General features: G+C 46.4%; 1 protein-coding gene across 9 annotated transcripts in view; it reads right to left on the bottom strand.

Annotated features, from left to right (window-relative positions):
* Positions 1-25953, bottom strand: part of HnRNP-K (Heterogeneous nuclear ribonucleoprotein K) — a 182474-nt gene that overhangs the window by 60439 nt on the left and 96082 nt on the right. For 2 of the 9 annotated variants that reach the window (XM_045749892.2, XM_069302146.1), the window contains exon 1: positions 20028-20613. The exons of 6 other annotated variants lie outside the window; for them this stretch is intronic. In XM_045749892.2, coding sequence (XP_045605848.2) covers positions 20028-20598 — 571 coding nt within the window. In that variant the 5' untranslated portion in view covers positions 20599-20613. Of the gene's footprint in view, positions 1-20027; positions 20614-20990; positions 21232-25953 lie in introns of those variants that run through there. One more of the 9 variants, XM_045749893.2, reaches the window with a different exon arrangement.

The raw sequence follows: 25953 nt of genomic DNA, 5'->3' as shown, positions 1-25953 counted from the left end.
GCCCCACCACCAACCCCAGCACCCAGCTGTTGGCCGCCCTCTTCCCACAACTATTCCCTCCACTGCCTTCTTGTACACTAGAAATGTTTAAGCCGTAGTCGATCAAGAGAAGGCATCATAAGCCTTCACACCTCAGGGTATGACCACGGTGGTATGAGGAGTATATAGGTTACATTCTCAATCGACTTGAGAATGGTCCAGGACGGACCGAAACGTCGTCGTCCCTTCACCTTCTAGTGTGTGGTCTGGTCAACACACTTCAGCCACGTTGTGACTCGTCGCCTGCATAGGGTGAAGGTTACAGTTTAGTGGTGGTGGGGGTAAGGTGGTGATAAACGAGCGCTGATGGTGATGATTGGGGGGTGGTGATAACGGGTGGTGATAACAGGGGTGGTGGCAGTAACTGATTATGGTACTGGAACTGGCAGTAATGATACTTACCAATCACTGTCTACGGGAAAGTAGTTTTAGCTCCTTCGGTCCTACCGTCTACCTGGAGAGAAAACTTCCTGACTTCCAAGAAGTTCTGTTGTATTTGTTCTTAAGCCGGTGAGGTGGACTGAGGGGGTTTCCAATACTTATATTAAGTGTTGACCATCCTCCTTAAATGGCAGCGTTTCCAATTTCTGATTTAGGTCTTGTCCTATTTTCCCTCAAATATAAAAAGCTGTCCTTGCCCATCTTGTTTATTCCCTTTAATGTTTTGTATGTAGTGATCATATGCACTCTTGGTCCTTCTCTCTACTTAAATTGAGCTTCCTTAATCTGTCTCAGAAACAAGAGAACTGCAGAAGGCATATTGGTCCGTGTAAGGCAGCTCCTATTAACAACCAACAATATCCACGCATATATAAATACACAGATATATACATATATACATATTATATATACGTTGTTTCGGTCCGTCCTGAACCATTATTAAGTCGAGCAACAGCAAAGAGGAAGGTACGGACAAATATATAAATAAAATCATAACTAAGTCAGCCAGCAACCCTCAGGTCTATTATAATACGTAACTGTATTGTTCCTGGTTAATAATTATTATATCCTGATTGTTTATAACTCCAGAGTATAGTAAATGGCTTTTATTACCCTCAAACTTTGTTGTGACCTTTGCCTCAGGCAGCTTAGTGCCTGCCTGCCTTACTGCCTGCCTGAGGTCTTTAAGGTACCTGGCAGGCTGCTGCTGCCTTATGGAGTAACGAGTCTCAGCTCGGGTACCTTCCACACGTCTTCACTAAACTGCCTAACTAGGAGGCTAATTACTAACCAGGAACAAAAGTTATAATATTTCACATCTTCCAGAACTGTTCAGCCATACTGCCAAACCAGTATCTACCTAGTTCTTTACTGAATCTAAACCTCTCCGGTTTGCCACTATTTCGTGCTGTTTTTTGTTCATGATATAAGTAGTACTTAATAATTTATAGTCTCATTATCTCTTTCATAACAGGCTAAGAGACGATCACAATAACTGGGATCAACTTGCAAATTTTCAAGGAACTTTACGTCTATTCTAGGCCACGGTAGCCAAGACTGTGGCCCAACACGGCCAAGGTAAAGGGGAGTAATAACATTAGATCCCTCCTTACTACACCTTCAAGTTATCACTCCCAATGTCAGCATCATCAGGACCAGCCCAACACCACCACCACCATAGCTGTAAAGCTACACTGATGGGCCTAGGAATATGAGGGAGATGGGCCAAGGTGAGGGAGACGGGCGAAGAAAAGTAATGAATGTGACTAAGGAGCCAGTGCCCAGGTGTACCCAGGCCAGAACCACCACACAAGTACTGGGGAAGGGAGGTGAGGGGACATGGAGGGGGGGGGGAGAGAAGGGGTACCACACGTCAATAACGTGACACAGCCGACTAACTGAACCCCTCTGAAGTGAGAGGGGGGGGGGGGGTTACAGGTCAATAATGTGACAGACAAGTTCTACCGAGTACCTGTCTGAGTAACATAGGGGGCGAGGGGGGGGGGGGCTGATACAGGGTTCAAATCCAGGGATCCCATCACAATGGTTGTACTATCCAAAACACTTTTACTGTCCCATCTTGAGTACTGCTCGGTGCTTACTTCCCCCTTCAGAGCAGGAGAGATCGCTGAAATAAAGGGAATACAGAGAACATATACGGCATTCGTAGACGCAATAAAGCACCTAAATTATTGGGATCGTCTCAAAGCTCTCCAAATGTACTCACTAAAAAGGAGACGAGAAAGATATCAAATAATGTACACGTGGAAAACACTGGAGGGTCAGGTCCCAAATCTACACAGTAAAGTTACATACTAGAGTGAACGATATGGAAGGAAATGAAGAATAGTATCAGTGAAGCGCAAGGGTGCCATAGGCACAATTAGAGAATGCTGTATAAACATCAGAGGTCCACGGCTGTTCAACATCCTCCCAGCGAATACAAGAAATATTGCTGGAACAATCGTGGACATCTTCAAGAGTTAAAAAGTACAATCATTGGTCTGGCATCTCTTGTTTGAAAGGTTCTTGTTATCCAACCTGTCATTTCTCGTGCAGCTGTGGCAGTTGCTATATAGTGTTCATTAAAAGTAAGTTCTTCTGACACGGTTACTCTGACTCACGGGAAGACCTCATAGGAAACCTCCAAAATGATGTATGTCTCCTTTATATTTCTTATTCAAATCCAGGTGTGTTTGCGTGACATGATAAATGATTCGATGTTGGTATCATATTTGTGAAGAATTTGTTTGGATTAACTAGCAATCTTCGAAGTATTCAGCTGTTCACTGAAATCAAGAGTCTTACTGAATCCTTAGTATTTCACTCATTTCTCGATTGTCATTTGTGAAAGTTCCTTACGCAAGGGACCAATACCATTGGTAAAGGTAGATGTAGTGTTGTATATTGTACGAGTATCAAGTAGTTTGGGCTCCTTGTTCCTTGGGTTCCCTCACAACCCAAGACGATCCGTTACTTCTTGCTTTTGTTAAATTCTGTCTTTGGAAAGTTCAACCTTCGTTCTGGTAATCTCATATTTGCAATTCCTGTGCTTACGGTACCAGCTCTTCACTGGCCGGCACTCAGATCGGATAGACAGCCAAAAACTATAGTACCATGTCATCCTTTGCTGACGTCATCAGTATTTTTATGAGAAAAGACAATATAGATGGACACGACGAACATTCAATCTGATGTATATCAGATCTTACAATGGGATACAGAAACCAACATGATTTCCTATGAAGACAAATTCCTGTGCTATGGAAAAAACCAAAACTGGAACCATGTATAAAACTCTGCCATATCACACTATAGAAAGAAAAAGCAATTTAAAAGACCTGAATTTTTTAAGACAAAGTAGCTGTTACGTGTTCCGGACAGTAATTTATTATTCAGTTTAACAGCCTGGTTGACCAGACCAAGCAGTCTGGTCTGACCAATCGGGAGGCTTGGTCAGAGACCGGACCGTAGGGACAATGATCCTCGGAACCACTGCATTGTATCAAATTAACCCTTACCGATTACGAACAAGAGATTTTGAGTGACATTGTCGCGGGGGTCGAGGACACTAGTGGAAGGGGGGGGGGAATGAAGAATAATAATTTGTTATAAATAATTTGCCTGCTGCCGCTAAACAATATTGTTCTCATCATATATACAAAAAAAATAAATCTACCCCCTGGGTTAGGTTAACAAATCTACTTGTCAAACCTAACAGCGAGAACTAAAATCAGATAATTAAATGGGATTGGGTTAGGTGGGAATGAACCGCACCACTTATATTCTGAGCAGGGAATAACCTTAGTCTGTCTCCTATCCTTAGGATCAGAAAAGGTACTACGCAAAACTTAAGTAATTACAATAGACAGGTGGCGTTTCATTTGGCATGGTTGGATACGACTAACCTTATAAGAAGGGACAGTAAAGAAGGGTAAGACCTGCTTGATGGGGTTCTGGGAGTTGTTCTACTCCCCAAGCCCGTAAGGCAGGTGAAAGTAAGGAGGGGTAAGGGAGTTGGTAATTAAGAAGCGCATAAAAGGGCAAGCAAGCAAGCAAGGGTGTGAAGGTGGCATGGCTCTCAGGTGGCACACAGCAGCACTTATCAACACCAACCAACCTACATCATGCTCCCCCCCCCCCCCCCACTACAAGCAAGTGTCACACCAGCCACACACCTGTGCCACACATGGCCAGTACACCCCGCCACTAAGGTATCACCCCAACACACAATATCGCCGCCACCACTCTCTCCACACCTATCGCTACATTATTAATACTACCTTCCCCACCAGTGCTTTCATGGTCACCTCACACGCACCGCCACCACCCGAGGACCACAACTGGCAGGGGTGGGGGGGTGTGTGGCAGGGGTGGGGGGTGTGGCAGGGGTGGGGGGTGTGGCAGGGGTGGGGATGTGGCAGGGGTGGGGGTGTGGCAGGGGTGGGGGGTGTGGCAGGGGTGGGGGGTGTGGCAGGGGTGTTGCAGGGAAGGGTGTGGAAGGATAAGAGGACGAATGAAAATGCAAAAGAAAAAGAATTCCCTGTTGACCACTTCGATAGTTGCCATGTGGGAGCTTCTGTGGTGACTGTGTGGTCTATAAGGGTGTGTCTTCGTGGAGCACAGGGTCACACACTCTTCACAGTCAGGCTAATCAGGTAATTTCAGTTAAAAGACAAGGAGAATGGAGAGGCGCAGGTGAAGGGAAAGTTTAGAAATGGGAAATACAGTGAGAGTACTCGCTCACTCTCTCACTCTGCTGAATGCTTCCACCGTTGTTCCAAGAAACAATGGTGGAAGCCTTCAAGTTTGGAGGTTTGCTTTGTCCTCTGCGGTTTCTACACATTCCAATCCTGGTGTCATCAACAACGGATTTTATGGTACTATAGTTAGTATCCTTGTACATGTCCTGCATGTCCTTGTAAACAACAAGAGCAAGCACAGTACACGAGAGAATGAACTTTTCGCAGTGGATAATCCGGGTTTTACTCTGAAGAGCGGCGAATCCCAACCTTTTTTGTTAGGAGGAACTCCTGAAGTATTTCATAGTTTCTGGCCGCCCTCCCTGGCTGGCTGGCTGGCTGGCACACCAACCTCAACATCGGCTAATTACAAAACATACGTGTCAATTTGTAGTTAATAACTAATAATTAACTTTTAATAATTTATGCAAACGGTACAAGAGCATATATTTCCCGTTTGTATTTAATAATTACATTTGATACAAAAAAAATTGGCAAACATTCACTTTATAATGTGGCTTGCTGGTCATGAACGTTGCTGGTCATGAACGTTGCTGGTCATGAACGTTGCTGGTCATGAACGTTGCTGGTCATGAACGTTGCCTATTTTGTAATTTTGTGTTAATATAAATGTTGTATTTAAAACATTTTTCGCAAAAACAAGTAAATTGAATTTTTTTATAATACATTCACAATTGAAGAAAAAGGTTTAAATAACATTAATTGTAATTATCTGCTAATTTAATGTGAAGCTTCAGCTTTTGTTTATAAATAAACACAACTTGTATTAATAAAAGTGATTCGGAGGTGTTGGTACGAGCGTTCATGAAATAATTTGGGTTGTTAATTTTCAGTGTGTTTAAGAGTTCTCTAAAACGCGCTCATACCGCGTCCTCAGTATTTCACTTATATTATTGGCAACTGTCTTGTATCCCTCAATTAAGCACGGGACCTGAACTAGAGGTGGTTGTTGGTCTTGTACTATGGTTTGTGTTGGTCGAGACCGGGTCGCTAGGACACCGATAAATGCAATTGAAGGTACACGATGTTTGAGATCTTGGTTCACACTTCTGTTTCTATAACAAGCCTTGTTTGCTGTCCTCGGGAGCGTGGGACTCTTTCAAGGGCTCTTGTCACTTCCTTAGTCTATTGCGGGAGCGTCGTCTTTGTCATCATTGATGGTTGAGAGGCGGGACAAGATCTGAAGCTCTCTGCTCCTGCAAGCACAACTAGGCGAGTATGCTTGCTAGCATGTGACTCAAGATACCAAGCTGGCCCCCCTTGCTCTACTCTGCCTTATACTGAAACTGCTCATCCTCCTTATCATCCACCGTGAACCTTAATCATCATGCATGACATCATGACTTTAGGATGGTTCGCTTAACTGTTCCTTACAGCTGTAGCCAGGCCAGAGCTGTAAGGAACACAGGATCTTTGACAGTGTGCGGGCGGGCATAAAGATCTGGACGACACGGCCCCGTAGTCACTATAAGGTAAGCACGAGCCTCACTCCAGAGGATGGAACCAACACCCTCCTTGTCCAGAAGTCAGGAAGCTGGCTCTGGCAACTTCAGCCTAGGTCGGGTAGGGTTGTGTCCTATCGCTTCTGGGTGAGTCGGGTCGAATCACCTTGTTTCAAATGAATTGGACCAAGTCCTGTCGTTTCAGGGTGGGTGGCGTCGGGTCGGGTCTGGCAGAGGTGACCGCTACAAACTGGTAATCGATGAAGGCAGACACACGCACACAAGACCACATTCTTTCATAGCCTAAGGTACTCCCCGCCACCCCCCCCCCCCCCCACCACCCCTCCTCCAGTGTACACCCTACCATTGTGGACACGTCACGTGTACGAATGCGCGCCTTCGTACACGTGAAAGTTTGGAGGTCAGGGAAGGGTGACCCCCTGAGGAAGACTAGTGTGGCGGGACGACCGTCACACACTGACGACTGACACTGTGTAGAGTGATACACCTCGGATAGGCTTCACACGAGTCCACATGGATCTATGCTACAAGGCTCACACTACTAAACAACACCCCTGGCTAGGATAACACTTGAGAACAAGGATAACACCACTAACGCCGCAAGGAAAGGATAACAATGACAAACATAATAGGCCGAACTTAAGATATGAAACACGTGTAACTTGAAATTGCCAAATATAGCCTAACACAGCCTGTACGTTTGGATAAGAGGCCGGTCATGGCGTCCACATCCTGCATCTCCGTCCTCACCACCTCCCTCCCTACACGCCACACGCAGGGACACGCCCACGGCCAGGCTGGGACACGCCCACGTAGTATGTAACACAAATAAGGATAAGACAACAACAATGATACAAGACAAGTGGTACACTGTTCAGTAGCAACCAAAGGTAGCCATGGTGAACTGTCTCATAGTGCACACTCACTACCTGCTCACAACCCTATACTCACCAAGTGAGAGAGAAAGAAATACCGTTTTCGGGGGGGGGGGGGGGATACCATGCCAGGGGGCGTGAAAGAGGGTTTACGGGAGGGAGGGTGGCGGCGGGTGCCCACCTGCCCGGAAGTGAGGCACACAATCACTTCCGTTAACATATAACGACCATCGTCGTCCTGCCCCCCCCCCCCCCTCACCATCTGCTCACCAACAGTTACAAGTCGCGCGTGCACGCACGCACAAACCACACAAAGATATATATATATATATCACTTGTACACCACATATGTAAGACCAATCCTGGAGTATGCGGCCCCAGCATGGAGCCCGTACCTTGTCAAGCACAAGACGAAGCTGGAAAAAGTTCAGAGGTAGGCCACTAGACTAGTCCCGGAGCTAAGAGGCATGAGTTACGAGGAAAGGCTGCGAGAGATGCACCTTACGACACTGGAACACAGAAGAGTGAGGGGAGACATGATCACTACAAAATCCTCAGGGGGTATTGACAGGGTAGACAAGGATAAACTATTCAACACTGGTGGGACGCGAACAAGGGGACACAGGTGGAAACTGATTACCCACATGAGCCACAGGGACATTAGAAAGAACTTTGTGTCAAGAGTAGTTAACAGATTGAATGCATTAGGCAGTTATGTGGTGGAGGCTGACTCCATACACAGTTTTAAATGTAGATATGATAGAGCCCAGTAGGTTCAGGAATCTGTACACCAGTTGATTGACAGTTGAAAGGCAGGACCAAAAAGAGCCAGAGCTCAACCCCAACTAGGTAAACACACACACCACGGGACAATACCAATAGCCAGAAAGTAGTTCAACACCTTATTTTGACTTACACCTTTGCTGGGACCAATAGGACCAACTAGTCACTTTTTAATGTATGACAAGCAACCAATTTGTGTTAACTAGTCAGCATTCATCCACCAGCAGTACTTCCCCACTACATTGATCCATCACAGACAACGTGGTCTGGGGAACCACCAGCCACCATCACATCCATCACTGACAATAGCAAGATATTCCCTTCCAATTGTAATCAGTCATATATCGGATTTCTTGTTATGTTGTAATGGTATAGGAAGAGGTCCTGGCAGGAGACTCGTCTCGTCCTTCTCAAGACTGAGAGCCCTCTAACCTTGTAATAATTATATTTACAGCAATTCTTCAGTAATACCGCCCCTCATTATCACCAATTTCAATCACCTCAATTACGTTTCTTTCAGCGACCCGTGGCAAGTTACAAATTAAATGGCATTAAACTTTTGTTACAAAGACAGGTTGAAGTTTGAACACATTCCAGAGCCTTCAATGTGTTTTACACAGGACAGCGAAGGAATGTTGTTGGTCTCTGCTTCCGTATCATCACAAAGTTGTAGGCGCTCATTTAAAACTCCTAAGTCTATTAATGTTATCCATCACCTTACTATAAATGTCAATACATACAATATGGTTCAGAAAAAATAACTTTCCATACAATTTGCAGCCCCCAGCAACGGTTTAGAAGGTGCGCCGTGTAAACTCCGTGGACCTGGTGGCTGCTACTGACACAACGCTGTCATCATGCAGAAGGAACCAGTCTACAAGTTGACCACAACTGTCAAGGGCAGGTGGGCACACTTGATCAGGTAGTGTACAAGTCTCCCAGTGCCACCTGGGCAGGTGAGGGGGGGGGGGGGCACGCGGGGAAGGTAGACCGAGGCTGCATAATGAAATATTGACTCATTGATCTTCAGATGTTGACGCCAACCACACCAATCAATGAAAACAGCGAGGCGCCTATAACCGCAGGGGGGAATGGGGAAAGGGGGAGCTGGAGGGGGGAAGGAGACATAGGAGCAAGGGGGAAGGGGATGAGGTCAAAGGGGGGAGGTTAGGTCATGTTAGAGAAGGTTAGACTGGGAGGGGAACTTGCAATATACACAAATAAAACATTAAATGTAGTGGTAAATGCAAGAATCAAAACTGAGCCCCACACATATACTGTTTTTATCAAATTAAATCAAAATCATTAATCAAATAATTAACAGGAGTTATATGTAAGTTACTGGACCTCTACAGAATACAACACTAGTGTATTTGGGACTTATCTTAGCAAAGACACGCTAATAAATAACATGGAAATATTGAGAGCAAAAAACAGTAATCACAAGGAAATCAGATGTAACATAGCATAGAAATTTGTGTAAAAAAAAAAAAAAAAAAATGTTAGGGTGCTAGATTTATATAAAGCCAATTTCGATGTATAAAGACATCATATCACACACAACACGTACGTGTAAGGTTCTTGTGCTAAGCTAGGAGGGGCGGGGGGGGGGGGGGGGGTTAGGTTAGGTTGACGCGAGGGAGCGGGGTTAGTTGTGTCAGCTGGCGCTCAAGTAGTGAAGGTGGTGAGCGTATGCAGTTTCCCCTCAAGGGAGTAATGTAACTGGGTTGCACTGGAGTGTATGGAACACGGAATTTAAACCCTAGAGAGAGAGGTTGTGTCAGGCGGTGCCAGTCTCCTACCCATTGTCCTCAGGCACTGCGTCAGTTGCCCACATTCCTGCTGCTACCTATACGTCCTCTATCTTTACTCCCCCCTCCCCCCCCCCAACAATATCAGTCTCCCGTGGCGCCCGTTGACACAAGGCGTGACGTCGTGGTATCGGGAATCGACCCCTGGGCTCCGTGGTGGAGCGTCGGGCCGGGTAGCCAGCCTTTTACTCATTTTGTTGCCCCACGTCACCGGTCTGCTCCCCTCCCCCCCCCCCCCCCCCATCGCCCCTCCCCCACTGCTGCTGCTTTTTCAGCTTGTGCAGTTTTATCGACAAATTGGTGTCATTCATTGTCAGGAATGGTTTGAATTTCAGTTCCCTTTTTGTTGGGTGGTTGGGGAGTCGAGGCGCCTAACTAATATACTGCTGCAGATATATGACGTTGAAGACGAGCTTAGTTGTTGGTTGTCTCAAGATGTGTAATAGTTGGAATGTTGAGGTGAAGGTTAGGGGTCGAGGCTGTGGTCATAGGTGGGTGGTTTACCGCGGGCGTGTTACTATTATCAAGTGATGGGAGATGGCCATGGTGTAGTGGCGCCATTTTCACGTGGACGACCTCACTCTCGGGCAGCTCCAGCAGTGAGGCAGCCTAGTACTTTGGAATAAGTGTAGAGTGCCGCTATCGATCCTCACTGCGCTCCCTCACACTCTTCCCCCCCCCCCCCTCTCTCTTGTTTCTCCCTGGCTCTGTTCTGCGAGTCATTAATGGCATTTACAATAACATTTACAAATTAGTTGTGACGGCAAGAATTGGGTTGTACGATGACACTATACCGAACATTATCATTATCCTTGTGGCAATGGCATCATAATATTAGTTTGAGCAGTTACAAGTCTGAACAAACTATGAACCAAGTAGTGTAATGACACATTACTAACCTATCGAGATACACCATATCAAAATGGTTACTTTATATATATATTACAAGCCCCGCAATATTAAGGTTCCCCCTGGACTAACGAGCATGGACCCGGTATGTTAAGTGGCCGCTTAGGGTCCAACGCTTCGTGGCAAAACTTCTTCAAATTTGACGCTTGTCAAATTATACCAGGAGCATACTTGTGGAGGGTTTAGCGAGTTCTAGTCTCAGAGTCGGGCCCAGAGTCAGGCTTGCTCGAGACAACTTGGTCCAACAGGCTGTTGCTTAGAGCTGCCCGCAGGCCCACAAATCCATTACAGCCCGGCTAGTCCGGCACTTCTCGCAAGAATCTATCCAACGAGCTACCTCATCCCTTTGTGTGTATTTTACCTCAATAAACTTATTTCAATTTCAATTTCAAATCTATCCAACTGTTTGAAGACACCCACCTTCCGGCAATGTCTAATGCTTGCCGAGAGAGAGTGTTGAACACCCATGGACCTCTCATGTTCAGACGGTGCTCCATGATTGTGCTATGTCGCCACCTCAACTCCTCACTGCTGCTCTTCTGCATTTTCTTCCGTATATTTCACTCGTTATTCGAGTGAATAACGTACTCGTTAGTACGTTATTCTACTGAGCAAATTTCGGACCTCTGCTTCAGGTATCTTACATGTATACATTATTTGATACCTATTTCGTCTCTTTCAGAAATGTGAAGCCTTTAAGACGGTCCTGATTGTTTAGGTGCTTTATGGTGTCTATGCGTGCCGTATATATTACCTGTATTCCCACTATTTCAAAACACTCTCCTGCTCTGAAGGGTGAGAGTATAGAGCAGTGGTCAAGACGGGACACGTCCAGTGATGTAAACAGTACTACTACATTATGGCGGGAGTCCCTGGACTTGCGAAGTTCTTATACTCCATCCTGTCACTGTTCTGGTTGACGATACATTTCTTGGGTTATGATCAGTAAACGTCACGTCGTCACACATCATAATTCTCAGAATTTTAATATGTATAACTTTTTTCCTTCTGCGAGTAGGTTTGATTATCTTGCACGTTGTATTTCGTTTAAGTTACTCGTTTCCGTCATACATAAGTACCTGAAACTTCTTATTAAACATGTTATTTTCCATAGTTAAGACTATTAGTATCATTTAGTAGCGTTTCAATGTGTTCTACACGGGGGGTTTTCATGCTGATTTTTTATCATCTGCAAGGATGACACGAAGGTGCGACGCGTGAGCACTGGCAAAATAAAATTGGAACTTTGCCTGGAAACTTTCAATACTCCACCTCCAAACATAGTCTTGCTTTCTAATCTAAGATATCAAAACAATTACACACATGTACGAGTGACTTATTCCCATGATGCATTTAATAGGCTTATGAAACAAATGGGTTTCTAGGAGTAGGTTTCAACTGAGCTGATGTAGGAGTTATCTGGCTTGCAGTTTCAATAGGTACGTCATTTGAGTGTCATTATGAACCTTAGTCTTAGGTTAAAAGAAGGGATATATACACACATACACAGGGCGTGGTATGAAGGATTAATGTGTTCCTTCCTTAGGGAAGAAATTAGCCAACAAAAGCGCTAAGCCAGTATGGAAACAACACGACGAATGTACACGACAATATCATAAATACATTTTAAAAAATGTGCGAAAGAATGATTGAAGACTATGTATGAGGAGCAGGTGGTGGTGCAGAGCCCCCCACACACGTTAATCCATAATACCCCCCCCCCACCTAACCTCCCCCCCCCCTGTGGCCTACATGCAATAACCCCACACTACCCACCACTACTGTTCTCCCACCACACACTATCCCCTCCCCCCCCCCCACACACACAATACAACCAGGCACACCATCACCCCCACACTACCACACGTATACCAGTGGTTATGGTGGTGGCGCCTGACGACGGTAGTGTAGGGACGGAGTAAGACGAGGGAAGTTGTCTGGCTGGTAATTTAGCCTCGCCGATAAGGCATATGAGGAACGGTGTTAACCAGATAGGAAGGGGCCGGATAGGCTGGAGAGCGGGACACGCCGGCGGCTCTCACCGAGCAGTCGCACCACTTGACACTTTGCTGCACTTTGTATAATTCATGCCACTAGTCCAGCCAGGCCTCGGGCCAGGCTCGGGGAGAACAACAACTCCAGGAACCATCTCGGGCTATCATTTGCCCTTATCGTTTTGGAAAGGTGATCAATTAGGCTTACACAACCATCACATCCCTGGCTGGTTAAGCAACCATTTGTATAAATATTGTCAAGTTGTCTCTTGAAATGTTACACCTTAATGTCCCCCTAGACTAGTTAGTACTATTCAGTAGTTCATCACTAGTCCCTCGGTAACACGATAGCAATGGTTGTTTTATCAATACACATCAATTTATCTTGTGTTAGGGATGTCATCTAGGCGCCGCTCCTCAACTGCAAGACAAACAGGAGCGGTTTTGATTCGTGTCCCAATAGGACCACACGAATATTCTTAAGTTTGTCCTGTGCCCATGGCACCTCTACCCTTCACCCCGTCTATTCTGTATTTCCTACCGTATCTTTCACTCCAGTGTGTTTTTATTTTACTGTGCAAATATGGGACTTGGCCCTCAGTATCTTCGTGTGTGTGTGTGTATGTGTGTGTGTGTGTGTGTGTTTACTAGTTGTGTTTTTACGGGGGTTGAGCTTTGCTCTTTCGGCCCGCCTCTCAACTGTCAATCAACTGTTTACTAACTATTTTTTTTCCCCACACCACACACACACACACCCCAGGAAGCAGCCCGTGACAGCTGACTAACTCCCAGGTACCTATTTACTGCTAGGTAACAGGGGCATTCAGGGTGAAAGAAACTTTGCCCATTTGTTTCTGCCTCGTGCGGGAATCGAACCCGCGCCACAGAATTACGAATCCTGCGCGCTATCCACCAGGCTACGAGGCCCCCGCTATCCACCAGGCTACGAGGTGTGTGTGTGTATGTGTATATGTATATATATGTGTGTATGTATATATATGTGTGTATGTATGTATGTATATGTGTGTATGTATGTATATGTGTGTATGTATGTATATATATATATATATATATATATATATATATATATATATATATATATATATATATATATATTATATTATATATTACAACTTTTTTTTCTACACAGTAAATATTGCTATAGTTAAGACGGTCCCAATAGTTTAGGTCGAGGTATTTCACACCGACCTAAATTTGAGTACCGTCTATCCCGCCTTGAGTACGGAGCGGTCCTCAAGACGGGTGCCATCCCTGGATATGAAGGTTCTCATTATCCATCCTATCATTTTCCTGGCTGATGCTATATATGCTTTGTTATGCTCGCTAAACGTTTAGGCGTCTGACACTATTTCAAGATCCTTTACATCTTTTGACCTTACGTGAGCAGATGTGGTGGTGTACTATGATAAGGTGTTCAAAGTTATTTACATCTAACTGCCTTAAATTGTTCATCATTAATATTCCTATAAAATCTTGTAGGAAAGGTGCTGGCTAAGTTGCTATGGGAAGGGGGGTGCTATGGGCTCTAAGGTGGTGGTTTGGGTGGAATGGATGAAGGGGAGACCCTAACTATGGAGCTTGGCCTGTTGTGTGCTCATTACTCTCAAATATTAACTAATGAGTAGTATATTAACTAGTTACCCTCCCTAGCTACACCCAACCACCCCCATAACCACCACCACAACACCCATCTTCCCGGGACCACCAACCAGTCACCACCTCCAATCCAACCCAGCACCACTGCTCTACCCCCCCCCCCCCACCACCACCAATAACCATGGGGCCAAGTTTGACAAAATAGCGGGCGGAGTCTCGGCCAGCGCCTGCACCACGCTCCTTCACATGCACCACTAAAACATGCATGGCATATCGACCCTCAGCCAAGTGGCTGGCCCTCATGCACACCCCGGCTACTCGCTCGCTAACCCTTGGATATCGCTCCAACATTCACCTTCCCTCTCACATACCACTGTGCCACCAAACACACTCACAGGATAACCAACCACGGACACTTGCACAATCAGCGGCTCCAGTTCTAACTCTGCACAAAGGTAGAGACTACGGAATTGGGTGCCAGATGTGACGTGTGAGGCCACGCACTCAAGACGCTAGCAAAAACAGCGTACTGGAGGGGGAAGGGGGGGAAGGGGGGGGGGGGGGACCACGATTTGAGAATGGTCCAGGACGGACCGAAACGTCGTCGTCCCTTCACCTTCTAGTGTGTGGTCTGGTCAACATACTTTAGCCACGTTATTGTGACTCATCGCCTGCATAAGGGGTAATATTCCCCAGTTGTTCCAGGACTTAATCCTCAATACCGTCCCCACGCCCGCTACCACACGCCCACATGCCAGCCCCACGCCCACACGCCAGCCCCACGCCCACATGCCAGTCTCACGCCCCCATCAACACTGACGCCAGCCGTCACCGCCCCTCCCGCCTCCCCTCAAGCGTAATGCGTACACAACCCAATTAACAAACAAAACATTAAGAGGAAGCCGTAGCGAGGGCAAGAGTGAGGAACTTGAAGAGCACAGCGGGGGGGGGGGGGGAGAGAGGAGGAGGAGGAGGGGTGGCAGACGGGAAGATGACGCACACGAACAACATTGGTACAAGACAGGCAAACGGCAGACTATGTGGCTGGCAGACGTCAAGCAAGCACCTCAACCCTATTGATTCATGCAGGGTCACCTCTCACGCCCCGTCACGCCACACCAACCACCACTACATCCCTATCCATAACCACACCACCTGGGAGCAACTATCCATAACCACACCACCTGAGAGCAACTATCCATAACCACACCACCTGGGAGCAACTATCCATAACCACACCACCTGAGAGCAACTATCCATAACCACACCACCTGAGAGCAACTATCCATAACCACACCACCTGAGAGCAACTATCCATAACCACACCACCTGAGAGCAACTATCCATAACCACACCACCTGAGAGCAACTATCCATAACCACACCACCTGGGAGCAACTATCCATAACCACACCACCTGAGAGCAACTATCCATAACCACACCACCTGAGAGCAACTATCCATAACCTGGGCAGCACCACAACTCTGCCCACAATATCATCCACTAACAGCCAACCTCCCCAATAAGAAGCATTGTTTACAAAGTTGCCCAATTCTTCAGAAACATGATGTATTATAAAATAAAGCACCATAATATTGACATGTCTATTAATCGGCCTCGATAGATAGGGAAGGTTGTTTGGCTCTGTGCGTTACTAGTTAGGAAATACCGTTGCGTTATTTACGGAGTAGTATGTCACAAGGGTGGGCTGTGCCTCCACAACTCTGCTCACAATCAATTAACCTTTCATGAAGGAAAACACAACACACACACACACACACACACACACACACACACACACACTCTGTCACCAGTTGATTGACGGTTAAGAGGCGGGACCAAAGAGTCGAAGCTCAACTAGGCGAGGACACAATACATAATATGTAACCTTTAAATATGTAACAAAGCACAAAAGGTTGGAGGTGGTAGGACTAAATCACACACACTATATTAGAGGGGACCTAAACATTCCCTCTTAATGCTTTATGTGTGGTTTCCTCCGAGGCTATGGGTCCCCTTCTTCCAGCCAGTGGTGGTACTCCCAACAAAAATAAATTATATATATAAGGAGAGCTTTCGTGTTAATTAACATTTTCAGAAGTACGATTAACACAGAAGCGCTCGAGACATTTCTAGTTTCATTCTTCCTTCGTGGTTAAATATTTCCACATTCAGCTAATGTCAATTCCGACGCGATTTACACATTATATATACTAAATATGTATATAAAATGCACACACAAGTTTACATTATCCCGATAATTACAAGGTCTTCGAGTAGTGCTACATAATAGTTTATTAAAGTTTACCACTAAACTCATTATACATATTGAGTAAGCCATTTTCTCTGATGCGTATCAACAGAAGAAAACGAAGCAAATCCCATACCTCTCTATCACCAACTATAATAAACCGAGACAAGACACGAACACCATTTATGACTTATACGTAAGAGACGTTTACCTCAGCAATATAACAATTGTTAGAAATACCTGTATATTTTTATTAAATATTCCAAACTTAGTAGTACTGTGAAGTCTAGTTTTACTCAGAAATATTCTACACACATTAGGTACATCTGCATTAGTGCAGCTACCCTAGACTATATGAACTGTACTCTACTTCATATAGTCTAGGGTAGCTCCACTAATGCAGATGTACCTAATGTATTAAAAATCACTTGTGGAGGGTTGGTTCCAAGGGTTAGTGTGTGTTAATGGAGAGATCAACAGGAGTACCGCAGCCCATCCTCTAAATTGTTAGTATTATACAACTAACTATTAATAACATAATATATAATAGTATTATATATATATTATATATATATATATATATATATATATATATATATATATATATATATATATATATATATATATATATATATATATATATATATATATATATTATTATGTCTCCATAGTCTCCTGCGACTGATGGATGCCTACTACTACAACCTATTTGGTCAAATGTACCAACGTGCGCTCTTCCAACACCAAGAAAGTTGATTTTATATCATTAATTTTATAGAACCGATAAACTAAAATCCAAGCTTTAATATTCTTAGGCCTAGTATAGAAAATATGTACTAATTAGGCTTAAGATAGCCGTATATTAAGCCTAGGATTACTGGGACTGGTTAGATTAGGATTTTTTAGGTTACGTTTTCTAGAATGTCATGTGACTAATACAATAATACAAAACGAATTATTGCCAGTATTGCTAAAAGTATTATCGTTTTAGGAAGATGGGCTGGAATACTGATGGGCTTGTGTTCTTTACTATCCTCAAGAACACAAGATTGTGTTTGTGAGATCCTCAAGAACACAAGATTGCAATCACAAGTAAGTGATTGCAAAGCTCCAGGCACCTCATACAGACGGGTCTCGATTGATTAATAACTAGGCATTCAGTAATATAGTGTACGAGATCGTGACCCAGTTCCTGTTCAGAGTTTGCACCCCCAATGTTCAGGATTGGGAGATTCGTCACCTGTAGGCACCTGCCACAGGTAACTGTAACCTAACCTGATCCTGGCAACCACTGTCACACAGTCTGGTGGACGTTTTCTTCTGCCCATATACATAGCTTTCGGATCTGAACAAATCATAGATTTTTATACTGGTGGTTTCAGTGTCTTTGGGATTCAGTAACTTCTCTCCTATTGGACCTGAGTGTTTGGAACACTATAGTCTTGATAAGATATGGGGATACCTAGGTCTAATTAAACTTCATCCTTGTTGCACACTAATTTGGCTGCAATGTGTCATTATGTTGGGTTACAGTTATGCGAGATCCATAACAAAGATAGTCTAAACCCTTAATGTGCAGTGCAGAGAGCATTTATAATGGCTTTTATGAGGTTTTTCCTTTCAATCTTGCAGAAGTTTTCAAATGTTTGAAGAACAGACTTTGAATCACAAAATATTATTCCTCCTGTGTTTCTTAACGTACTGGTAGCAAGTTGTAGTGCAGCCAGGTCTGTGGAGGTCGGCCAGTTGTTTAACCCGACACTGATAGTGTGCAAATATTGTGTCTATAAAACCTACAAGTTCCTGTAGACCGTCCTATTGACCATTGGAATGAGCCGTCGGTTTAGACAGTGCTGGTGAGATCTTAAGATGTTTCATGACATAGTCCCTGATTAACCCTATGGGAGCCACACGCCAGAGTTCACTTCAAGATGTCTGATCAAGAAACCAATGAAACCCAACAAGCTTCTTCAGTATGTGCGTCTAGCCTAAGAGAACTTACCTCCGCTCCTAGATAGTGCCCCTCCCCCTACAGCCTCTGAACCCATTGGCCCAACTCTGCAAACGTGAAGACAGAAGAAAGCGGAAGATAATGACAGACGCTCACAAGACGAGTATCAAGTGCACAATAACATAACAGCTTTAAGCGGCAACAGCCAATTTAAAAAACAAACTCCGCAACACAAACCACAGCACCTCCTCACTAATCCAAAATGCTCACCCCTAGCCAAGACCAGGACTCTAGACACGTCCCACCACTTCATAGCTCTTCCCCCCAAGCACGCTCACACACCTACACCTCTGAAGGTGAACATTTTGACAAGTCTACCCTACTCTCCCTACATGAAGTAAAGACACGGAATACTCAAGATCAAGACATAATTCAAGATTACACAGAAATAATAAATATTCTCAGTTAACAGTAATCCACCGACATATACACAATTTTCCAGAGCCATGTCATATTTAAATACATAAGAATGGTAAGTAAGAATGATGGTGAGCAGACACTAGTTAGATCAGTTAAGTGAGAAGGGTAAGGGGGGGGGGGGGACCTCCCACTGATAGTGAGTACACCACAGTGGTACGCTGGAGAGGGATGGACTGAGGAAACAACTGCTTGCTGGCCTCGCACATCTACCTGAAAATTAAAATTTCAGCAACTGGTTCAAGAACCTCACACAAGGGTTGGCACGGGTCATGCACCTCCCTTCTTCGACGCCTCACAAGGGCAAACAGCCTCTTCTAGCTGGGTACCTGAAGGGGAGCACCTCTTCTAGAGACATGCATCACTGGGATGCATGTTCCGCTAGTGGCACGCGGAACATTTTGGAGCGGTTCATAAAGGACACCTCACAATAGTCTTAGGATCAGACACGCCTCACAAGGATACATTTCCTTAAACGTACATGAGAGGGGTGTCAGAGAGGGGTGTCAGAGAGGATGCAAGCCCGCAGCTACTCTCTCCCCCAGTCACAATATCAGTAATCACGGGCCAGGGAAATCTGGCCAACCCTCCCTGCTCGCCACTCCAACACACACACACTAAACTTGTACCTGAAAAGTAGAAGCTGATGATTACGGCGTTATCTGAAAGAAAGAGGAATGTTAGGGGAGGAGAGGCTACCTTAGTGTCAGGGAGAGAAGGGGAAGGTGGAGAGAGCATGTGTGAGAGTTGGGGAGGGAGAGGGAAGGGGGGAATACGTCACTACCATGCCCGCAGGAGTACAGAGGTCAGCTTCCCAGCTGTTAGTGTGTCGGGGCCCTTAGTCTGCGGGGCGTGACGGAGGCAAGAGGAGGCTGAACTCCTCTACCCTAGAGGAGTTCTGACCTCCTCTATAGGAGACCATGCGGGGGGGAAATAGTCTGAGGTCTCCACACTCCTGGAGACTTGTGACGAGAATGTTTTAAACATGTGGGGAGTGAGTGGGTGGGTGAGCGAGGCCAGCCCCGGGTCATAACCAGGCTGTTGCAACACATTATTAACACAGTAACACTTGACCTTAATACATAGAGGGGTGGGGCAGGGGAGGGGAGGGGGAGGGGGGGTCGAGTACTTTGATGGTCCTGGCCAAGACTGACCTGAGGGAGACGGAGAGTCAAGGTAAGCGGTGTTGGAGGGGGTCACCATGCCCGAGGTTATGCAGGAGGGGGGAGCGGCGACGAGGGAGAGGTTGGGACAGGAGAGCGGCGAGGAGGAACTTGAGCAATTACTGTTGGGGGAGGCGTCACACGTGCAGTAGGGGGTGATGCATGCCGTGCTAGTGTCGTAGTGGTGGGAGGGTGGGGGATAAGGGAAGGTGGTGGTGGTAGTGATAGGGGTGGAAGGAGGAGGGTAGGTAAGAGCGGGGGGCGGCAGTGAGAGAGATCCACAAGGCAGAGTAATGTCCGTCTTGTTGAAGATGGCCGCTGCCCTCAGTTGTAGCGCCAGAGTGCGGTCCTCCTCGGACTGGCTGGAGGTTGAGGTGGTGAGGGTGGGCGACGAGTACTGGAACTGGTGGGCGGGCGTAGGTGCTCCGCCCACAGGTGCTGCAGGAGACACAGGTGTCGTGGGGAGGCTGGTAGGCTGGGGGGGGCGGCGGCACTGTGAACACCAGGGGTTCAGCGGCGGGGGAGGGGAGTGAAGGTGGGCCCCCGGGGTACTGGGTGCCATACAGGTGGGTGGAGGCGGCGCCACCGGTGGTGTAGCTGCCGTACATGGTGGTGACACTCTTGGTGATGCACCAGCCTGGACCACCACCACCACCACCCCCCTCCACCCCCACACTGCTCTTCACACACTGTTCGCTCATATACTACCTCACCACCCACACACACCTCCCTCCTCCCTACACTTCTTCAACACGCACTAACGCTGGCTACACAGGGGCAAGGCCGCTACACTCGGGTGACCGATAACGCCTCTCCGTGTGCGTGACTACACCTTCACCTGAAGGTGGCGAGTGTACAGATGTAGTGTCACAGCGGCCGGTCAACAACACCCGCACTACACCTCACATGGTGCACATAACACTACAACTTTCCAAACGAAACAATGCGGGGTACCAGGATGGGCGGAGAGCTTGGTCGACCAGATGTGAGGGTCGGGCGGAGGGTGTAAGTTGCGGGCGGGATTGGACGAACGGACGGACGGCCGGGTGGGTTGGTGGGTAGGAGGGTGTACGGGCGGGCGGGCAAGCACGGTAGCGTCGGCTGGAGGGCTGGGAGGGGAACTGGTGCAGGAGCGAGGGGACCGCTGCCTCTTGTACCCCCTCATGCCCCTGCCCGACATCACCTGAAAAACATGCTATACTCGGCTCCCCTCCACCACTACGGCACTACCCCAACATCTGGCGACGTGCCACCCACAACCATCCCCTCCAATACTATCTCGTCCACCACGCATCACCGCGTGCCTCCCACACCTTGCCCCTGATTCACACTCACACAGCACGCAAGTGCACCCCCACACCCCACCCCAAACACGCCAGCCCCGCCGCCCCCACCCACACACACGCCGGCCCTCAACCCCCAACCACACACCAACCTCTCATCAAAACGGAAACCTCATAAAACGCAAGTCAAATCATGCTAAAAAAACGAAAAAGCAATATAAACTTTAAGAGCCCCACAACAAGGTAGCAGTCACAGCCACGGGAAAAATGAGAGGTTGGATAAGAGGAACCTTTCACACGAGATGCCTGACCAATGATGGGACTGTTTAGATAGTCGTTCTCCTCAGGCTGGAGTAAATATGCAGTTATCAAAAGAAGGCACCAAGACGGAAAGACTATGTAGCTCAGTTAGGGCGAAATATTGGTGTACAATAACTGCCCCATTTAAGGCTGGAGAAATTTTACTGCCAGAATTCACTCAATAAAACTTCTAAATTATTGGGACTTCTGACAATTTTGAATTCTTTATTCCCCAGAGCGCAGGCGAGATGGACAATTTACACTTTGAAATTAATAGACTGGTTCCAAATTTACAGAGGGAAATAACATCACACGACCAGTAGAAATTTCAGGATGTGCAAATCTGCCCCGTTGAAAAGCAGAGGAGCAACAGATAGAGAGAACTATCAACATCAAGGGCCCATGACTAACACACTCCTACACATAAGGGACAACTAGCCGGCCTCTCACGGAGTTGAAGACAAAACTTGAGAAACGCCTGCAAAAGACTACAATCAACATGATAGGATTCATACGTCTGGCTGCGAGCAGCTGCATCCTACAGCCTGGTTGACCAGACCACCAACCAGGAGGCCTGGTCAGAGAACGGGCTGCAGGCAAGTTGATCTCCAAAACTAACAAGAGGTAGCGAACATGTAGGTCGGTAGTGTCATTTGAGGAAGTAAGTGTGGTGTTGGTGACGTGTGAGAACACTTGTGAAAATTAAGCTGCAGCAGGTGTGTGCGCGCACACCTGTACAACCGCAGGGGTGATCCACAGTACCAGTTGTATCTGGCTTGTGGGTTACAAGCCAGATACCTCAGGGGGACCGAGGACAACGTTTATAATTGCCGTTGTTAGACACACGAAGTCTGTACTTGGGTTTACCAAGGTCTCCCTTGGCCAACAAGTGACCTTTTCTCGAATGCAACCCACAACAGCTGCCTAATTCCCGGGTACCAGTTGCGCCGCTAGACGAAGAGGCATCAAGGTGAAAGAAAACGTGCTTAACCGCTTTTGTCCTACCGTGGGATTGAACCTGGGTTGGGAGTCTAGGACGCAGACCACTAAGTGAGGACATAGTCCTCTGTAAGGTAGGGCGTTGGATTCTCAAGTTTTTGAGAAACTTTAAACTTATTTGAGTAAGTCACTCAAATAAAATCAAGTCCAAGCACAGTGAGAAGCTCCGTCTCTAGACAAGCTCTTTACACCATTGTTTTGTCTCATAAATTATAAGTCAACTTCATGCCATTCCTTTGCTGATGATACAAAAATCAGCATGAAAATTGCGTCTGTAGAAGACATTGAAAACGACAAGCTGATATCAATAAGGCCTTCGAGTGCTCGTCAATGACCTGGCATATTTCTTTTCTTTGACAAGTTCTTATTATTTAACCTGTCATTTTCCTTGCAGTTGCGACAGCTGCTTATTGTGTTCGTTAATAAGGTAAGCTCTTCCCACATTATTATTACTATTCCTAAATCTTTTGTATAAATTTGTAAGTGTTATTTGGCTGCATTTTATCTGTGGTTTTCGTTATGATATTTTCCGTTTTCCATTGCTGGAACTTATCCAAATTAATCATCTTATTTTCTAAAATACCTGATTAACATTACAGAGATTCGCTGTGTCTTCTATATTGTCTACTCTCATGAAAATCTTAGTTAGCGCTGAGGGAATCCCTTTCTAACCTTCAGATAAACTTTACAATTTCGACGCGACTCCACAAAAGGAAAATCGGAGGGAACAGAGCTCTGTGATCCAATAAGAGGGACCAAAGAGCCAGAGCTCAACCCCCGCAAGCACAACTAGGTGAGTACACACACACACACACACACAGTAAGGCGGTGTCCCAAGAAGAGGTTGCTGGTGAAAGCCTGTGTTGACCACCACCATGTGCCATTGTTGACCCGGAGAGCCTGTGTTGACCTAATGTTTAAAACCTGAGGAAGATGGCGGGCGTTGCGACTCTGCACTCTCCTCCATCACTACCATATATTGTAAACAAACATTACGTCACTTCCCCTCGCCTGTAAACACCAGCCAACCGGTTCACCTCTACCAACACCTCTTCACTCAACTCTTCCTCCTGTATCTACACACACACACACACACACACACACTTATGGAATTCATTAGGAAGTGATGTGGTGGAGGCTGACTCCATACACAGTTTCAAGTGTAGATATGCTAGAGCCCACTAGGCTCAGGAATCTGTACACCTGTTGATTGACAGTTGAGAGGCGGGACCAAAGAGCCAGAGCTCAACCCCCGCAAACACAACTAGGTGAGTACACACACACACAGTCTATACTTCACAAGGTCTTCTAGCACTGAAATGTCATCAAATACAAGCCAATTAGCTTCAAGTACCAGTTAGGAAACGTATATTAACGGTGAGGAGAGAAGCACATCGCCTGGCACACCCTCAGGAAAACAATAAGAGTCAAAATACGGGGCCAATACATCTCCGAATGACTAAAAGAAGTCCGCGTACCTGTGTGTTCTCCAACACACTAAATGATGAATCTTTACAACAATTCCTACTGCCCATAGTTGAGTATTTTCTGAATATTTCTTATGCTCTTTGACATTCCTCAATTGAACTCTTCCAAGTATTTATATCCAACTCTCTCTCCAACACACATATGCTTATACAATTCCGTTATGTATATTAAAGAGAGCATGACGAGTGTCAACATGGCAGGAACAATTACACACGCTGACACACGCGCACATAACAATGTAAAACAGGAAGACATGTCTCTCAACACAACTCCACCCTCAAGAAGAAAGCGCGCGCGCCAAATTTCTCCGCACCTCCCCACCAGTATTTAACACAAAAATTCAACCGAAACTACTTACGGGCTCACCATAGCCCGTGCTACATGGACATTTCGTTCCAAGTAGCTAAAAACAACAACCACCGAAACTAAAGTTTGAATAAAATGCAGTAAGTACAAGAAAGGTAGTACACAGGGCATAGAGAGGTGGAGCACAGCCAGTGTGAGGTAAGCACTACCCTGGCAACTGTGTAGTAAGAGTGAGGGGACTGGGGGAAGTGAGAGAGATAGGATAAATGTGGCACAGTTAGCCACAGTGGTAGAGGGGCGGCAGCTAAGGCTGAGGAAGGGGTGGACAGTCACGCACTGTAAACATCACCAATAAAGAAGCCACACCCTCCTACCTACTCCACAGATTACATACGCTACCTCCTCCCCTCACACCTACGACCAACACCTCGCTATACCAACTCTGTTTACGCTTTCTTACCTTGGAACATCTTACAAAACCTGAAGTGACTACCACTGGAGCACCGGAGGTGACAAGACACGTTTGGGGTTCAGCCTACCAAGAGATGGACTTCCTAACTCTCGCAATAACTTCCTTGGACCCTGAGCTGTCCTCATCACAAGCTGGTCACCCGTCCACCTGGCCTCCCTTCTGTGTGGACACCTGTCCTCTCACCAGGTCTGTGGACACCTCTTTACCCCCCACTCCCACGCCATGCGGTGTGCCCAAGTGAGGAGTAGGTGTGCCCAAGCCAGAAGCAGGTGTACCAGAGGCCAGAGGCAGGTGTGCCCAAGCCAGAGGCCAGAGGCAGGTGTGCCCAAGCCAGAGGCCAGAGGCAGGTGTGCCCAAGCCACAAGCAGGTGTGCCCAAGTTAGGAGAGGTGTGCCCAAATGGTGTGCACAGGTATGCTCACTTTAACTGCACCTCTCGTGCGCCAATTTTAATCAAGCTATTACCGTCGCGGAGCCTTAGTGATGACGTGTAAGTGAGGGGCCGGCGTGGGGACGGGGCTAGGGTGGAGTGGGACAGGGAGAGGCATACAACTTTAACTCATCTTCTAAGTAAAAATAACACGTGACCTCAAACCTTCGGAGGTTTCCGCGTGGCTCTGGCAACATATACACAGTGGGGCACGCGGGCGAAGCCCCACCAGTATGGCGTAAGAACACTTGTGTTCACCAATCATAAGCCTAAACATACACGTACAGTGGTACTACTAGGCGAGGCCTTAGTGGCCACAGTTCCTGGAAGGTGTGCCAGAGGCAAGTGTTAATACCCCGTGCGAGGCGCAGCACACACACACACCAGTCATTATCACAACAACACGGCCACGCCGCGCACACATCAGACACTGGACATGTCCACAAATCAGGGGAGAAGGCACCAACGAAGGAGGATATAAACAAGCACAGTGATATAACCCAGTGATGCTGTAATGAGTAAAGTGGAGAATATAGTAGATTATTTACACCCGCTGTGAAGTAGAGCAGTGTTTAGTAATACAGTGACATTAGCCTACAGGATCACCTTGCTCTAGTGAGGCCGTACTGCACTTGCATTA

The sequence above is a fragment of the Procambarus clarkii genome, chromosome 47, assembly GCF_040958095.1.
Source record: "Procambarus clarkii isolate CNS0578487 chromosome 47, FALCON_Pclarkii_2.0, whole genome shotgun sequence".
Lineage (NCBI taxonomy): Eukaryota > Metazoa > Arthropoda > Malacostraca > Decapoda > Cambaridae > Procambarus > Procambarus clarkii.
Note: the sequence above shows the minus strand (reverse complement) of the source record. Positions and strands in the feature narration are given on the sequence as shown.